This window comes from Elephas maximus, chromosome 7 (genome assembly GCF_024166365.1).
Source record: "Elephas maximus indicus isolate mEleMax1 chromosome 7, mEleMax1 primary haplotype, whole genome shotgun sequence".
NCBI classification, from domain to species: Eukaryota; Metazoa; Chordata; class Mammalia; order Proboscidea; family Elephantidae; genus Elephas; species Elephas maximus.
This window is the reverse complement of record NC_064825.1, coordinates 57,652,238-57,655,102: the sequence shown is the minus strand read 5'-3', so window position 1 is coordinate 57,655,102 and position 2,865 is coordinate 57,652,238. Positions and strand designations below refer to the sequence as shown.

At 42.7% G+C, this 2,865-nt stretch overlaps 1 protein-coding gene across 1 annotated transcript; it reads left to right on the top strand.

Moving 5' to 3' along the window:
• Window positions 1–523: 523 nt before the first annotated feature.
• Window positions 524–1,468, top strand: LOC126079207 (olfactory receptor 51I2-like). Its single transcript, XM_049890138.1, has one exon. It carries the CDS (start codon window positions 524–526, stop codon window positions 1,466–1,468), a length of 945 nt encoding a protein of 314 aa, XP_049746095.1.
• The last annotated feature ends 1,397 nt before the right edge of the window (window positions 1,469–2,865 follow it).

The window sequence follows — 2,865 nt, the reverse complement described above, 5'->3', positions numbered from 1 at the left end:
TTCAAAACAGACAAAAAGTGTTGCTGCTTGCACAGAGGGGATAAATCAGTGGGAGGAGAGTGTTAAGGGAAAACTTCAGGAAGGGGACATTGTACCTCAGTTATTGGAGATCACGGTGGCTCAGAACTAGTAGAGGGCAAGGGAGAAATCATTTTTTGTCATTGGAGGAAGATTTGAACCTATGTAAAGAACACAGAGATTGTTCCTATGTAAACACAGAGATTTGAACCTATGTAAAGAACACAGAGAAGTAAGGAGTAATATCCAAAAAAAGAAGAAAACATTTTCTTTGGTAAAAGAGCTGGAGCCTATGATGGATGCTTCAGACTGCAGAAGGCCTGAGATACAGCCAGCGACTCCTGACTTGCCTCTTTCTGGCTCTTCTATGATCTTTGGAGTTGGAATCTAAACATCATTGCCCCTCCCATTCTGAGGACAGTGACCTGTCCTGGTCTTCACATCTTCCACTGTCTGACATCTCTTCACTCTGGTTTTATTTCCCTAAAGGCTTCTCAGAGACCCCATGGGAAGGTTTGGGACTAACATCTCAAGGGCTACAAGCTTCACATTAACTGGCTTCCCAGAGATGGAGGGCCTGGACCACTGGCTGACTACCTTATTCCTGCTCCTTTATGCTGTCTCCATCCTGGGAAACACCCTGATTCTCTTCATCATAAAGGAAAGGCAAAGCTTACACCAGCCAATGTACTACTTCCTGTCCCTGTTGTCTGTCAATGACCTGGGTGTGTCCTTTTCTACATTGCCCACTGTCCTGACTGCCCTGTGCTTTCATGCTCCAGAGACTCCATTTGATGCCTGCCTGGTCCAGATGTTTTTTATTCACTTTTTTTCCTGGACAGAGTCTGGGATTCTTCTGGCCATGAGTTATGATCGATATGTTGCTATCTGTAATCCTTTGCGATATTCCACAGTGCTCACTGATAGCTATGTGACTTACATGTGTGTGTCTGTCATCATTCGCAGCTTCTGCATGGTTTTCCCACTGCCTTTCCTACTGAAAAGGCTCCCCTTCTGTAAGGACAACATACTGACCCATCCCTACTGCCTGCATCCAGACTTGATCCACCTGCCCTGTGGAGATACTACCATCAACAGTATGTATGGTCTGTTCATTGTCATCTCTGCCTTCGGTGTAGACTCAGTGCTCATCCTTCTCTCCTATGTGCTCATACTGCGCTCTGTGCTGGCCATCGCCTCCCAGGAGGAGAGGTTTAAGACACTTAACACATGTGTGTCACACATTTGTGCTGTGCTCATCTTCCACGTGCCCATGGTTAGCATGTCCATGGTGCACCGATTTGGGAAGCATGCACCTGAGAATGTGCACAAGTTCATGTCCATAGTCTTCCTCTTTGTCCCTCCGATGCTCAATCCAATTATCTATCCCATCAAGACTAAGGAGATCAGAACGAGGCTAAGTAAGATGTCATTAGAAGCCAAGCTCTGAGCAGTGAGAGACCTTCTGGACAGTCAGATACTCTATGAATTTTGTTACTGGTAATGTTTAGCTGAGCCAGTCTGGCTAGTCCTTTGGTGGATTCAATCTCCTGTATATGGACCTACAATGGGGTATCTAGCATTAGTTATATGATGTAGCCTGGCAATAAACCATAGCTCAAAACATTGGGCTTCCCTACATTGTAATTAGCCATGTCACAGGTTACTACAAACTTCTCTGAGACCCAACAAATAAGAGGATCTTTGATTAGGTCCTTTGTTATACTACTAACATCTATGCTTTCAGATAGATCTTCTTCAAAACAAACAGACAAAACTATTGTATCCAGGTAAACCATATTATACTAAGGGATTATGTGGCCTGAGATTATAGGTATTAACCCAAAACTTTAAAAGGATAATAGTTCTAAATATCCTTAAACTTTGAAAAGTAAAGATATATTATAGTTGTGATCAAGTCTACATGTTTGAAATGATTCAGAGTATCCCTGAGTACTATATAATGGAAAACACTATATATTTGCCACTAATCATGCAATATAAATCATATAACACCTGAAATTCAGAAGTTTAAGACCAAGAAAAAAATTGAATGAAAAAATCATATGCTATCATCTCTAGGACATGACTGGAGGCAAGGGGCTGAAGTTCCTCTAGGCAGCTAGTAAGCACTCTAAACAAAAAGCTAATAGGTGCTGGTGGAGCAAGTTATCTTCAGTAGCAATGTTCCTGCCCCAGAGTCTGCAGGAACATGGACTTTCAGGTCCTTCAGTGAGCAGCCCAGCCTAGAGATTTTAGTGCTTGCAAAACAGAGGAGGAGTAGTTGAAGGACATCAGGAAATTCACAGCACATAATCCCTGGGGGTGACATCCCAGGAAGAGAGAAGAAGAATCTGCAAATTTATGAAAAGCCAACATAACCAGGCAGTTAGGCAATTGGCAGAGGTAAGCACAACTATGAGAGCACTTTCACTGGGCAGGGACAGACTATGGTAGAACTCAACCCCAACAGATGTTTTTGGGGAAAGCAGGCCCACTTGGGCAAAGAGTGAAACCCAAAGTTTTTTGTTTTTTTTAAGACCCAGCCCTTTCTATTTTTGTTTTCCTTAAAGGGTCAGAAAATAAATTTTCTAAAATAAAGTCATAGGGACCCAGTGACATGATCATGGCCTGAAAGTAGCAACAGCATAGATTTGAATCTCCCCCAAACACCTGCTGAAGGCCAAATTAAACAACCCAAACAGAAAAACAACACAAAATAAAAGCCTACAAAAGACTTTGTCCAAAAGCTACGTAAAGGGGAAATCCCAAGAACCCTAGAACAATGTGGGCATGGCCAACCCATGGAGGGCAACAAGAACCATATAAGATTAATTGGATAGTGGG

Coding starts and splice junctions, on each gene's coding strand:
- LOC126079207 (XM_049890138.1), top strand. CDS start 524: ATGGGAAGGTTTGGGACTAACATCTCAAGGGCTACAAGCTTCACATTA.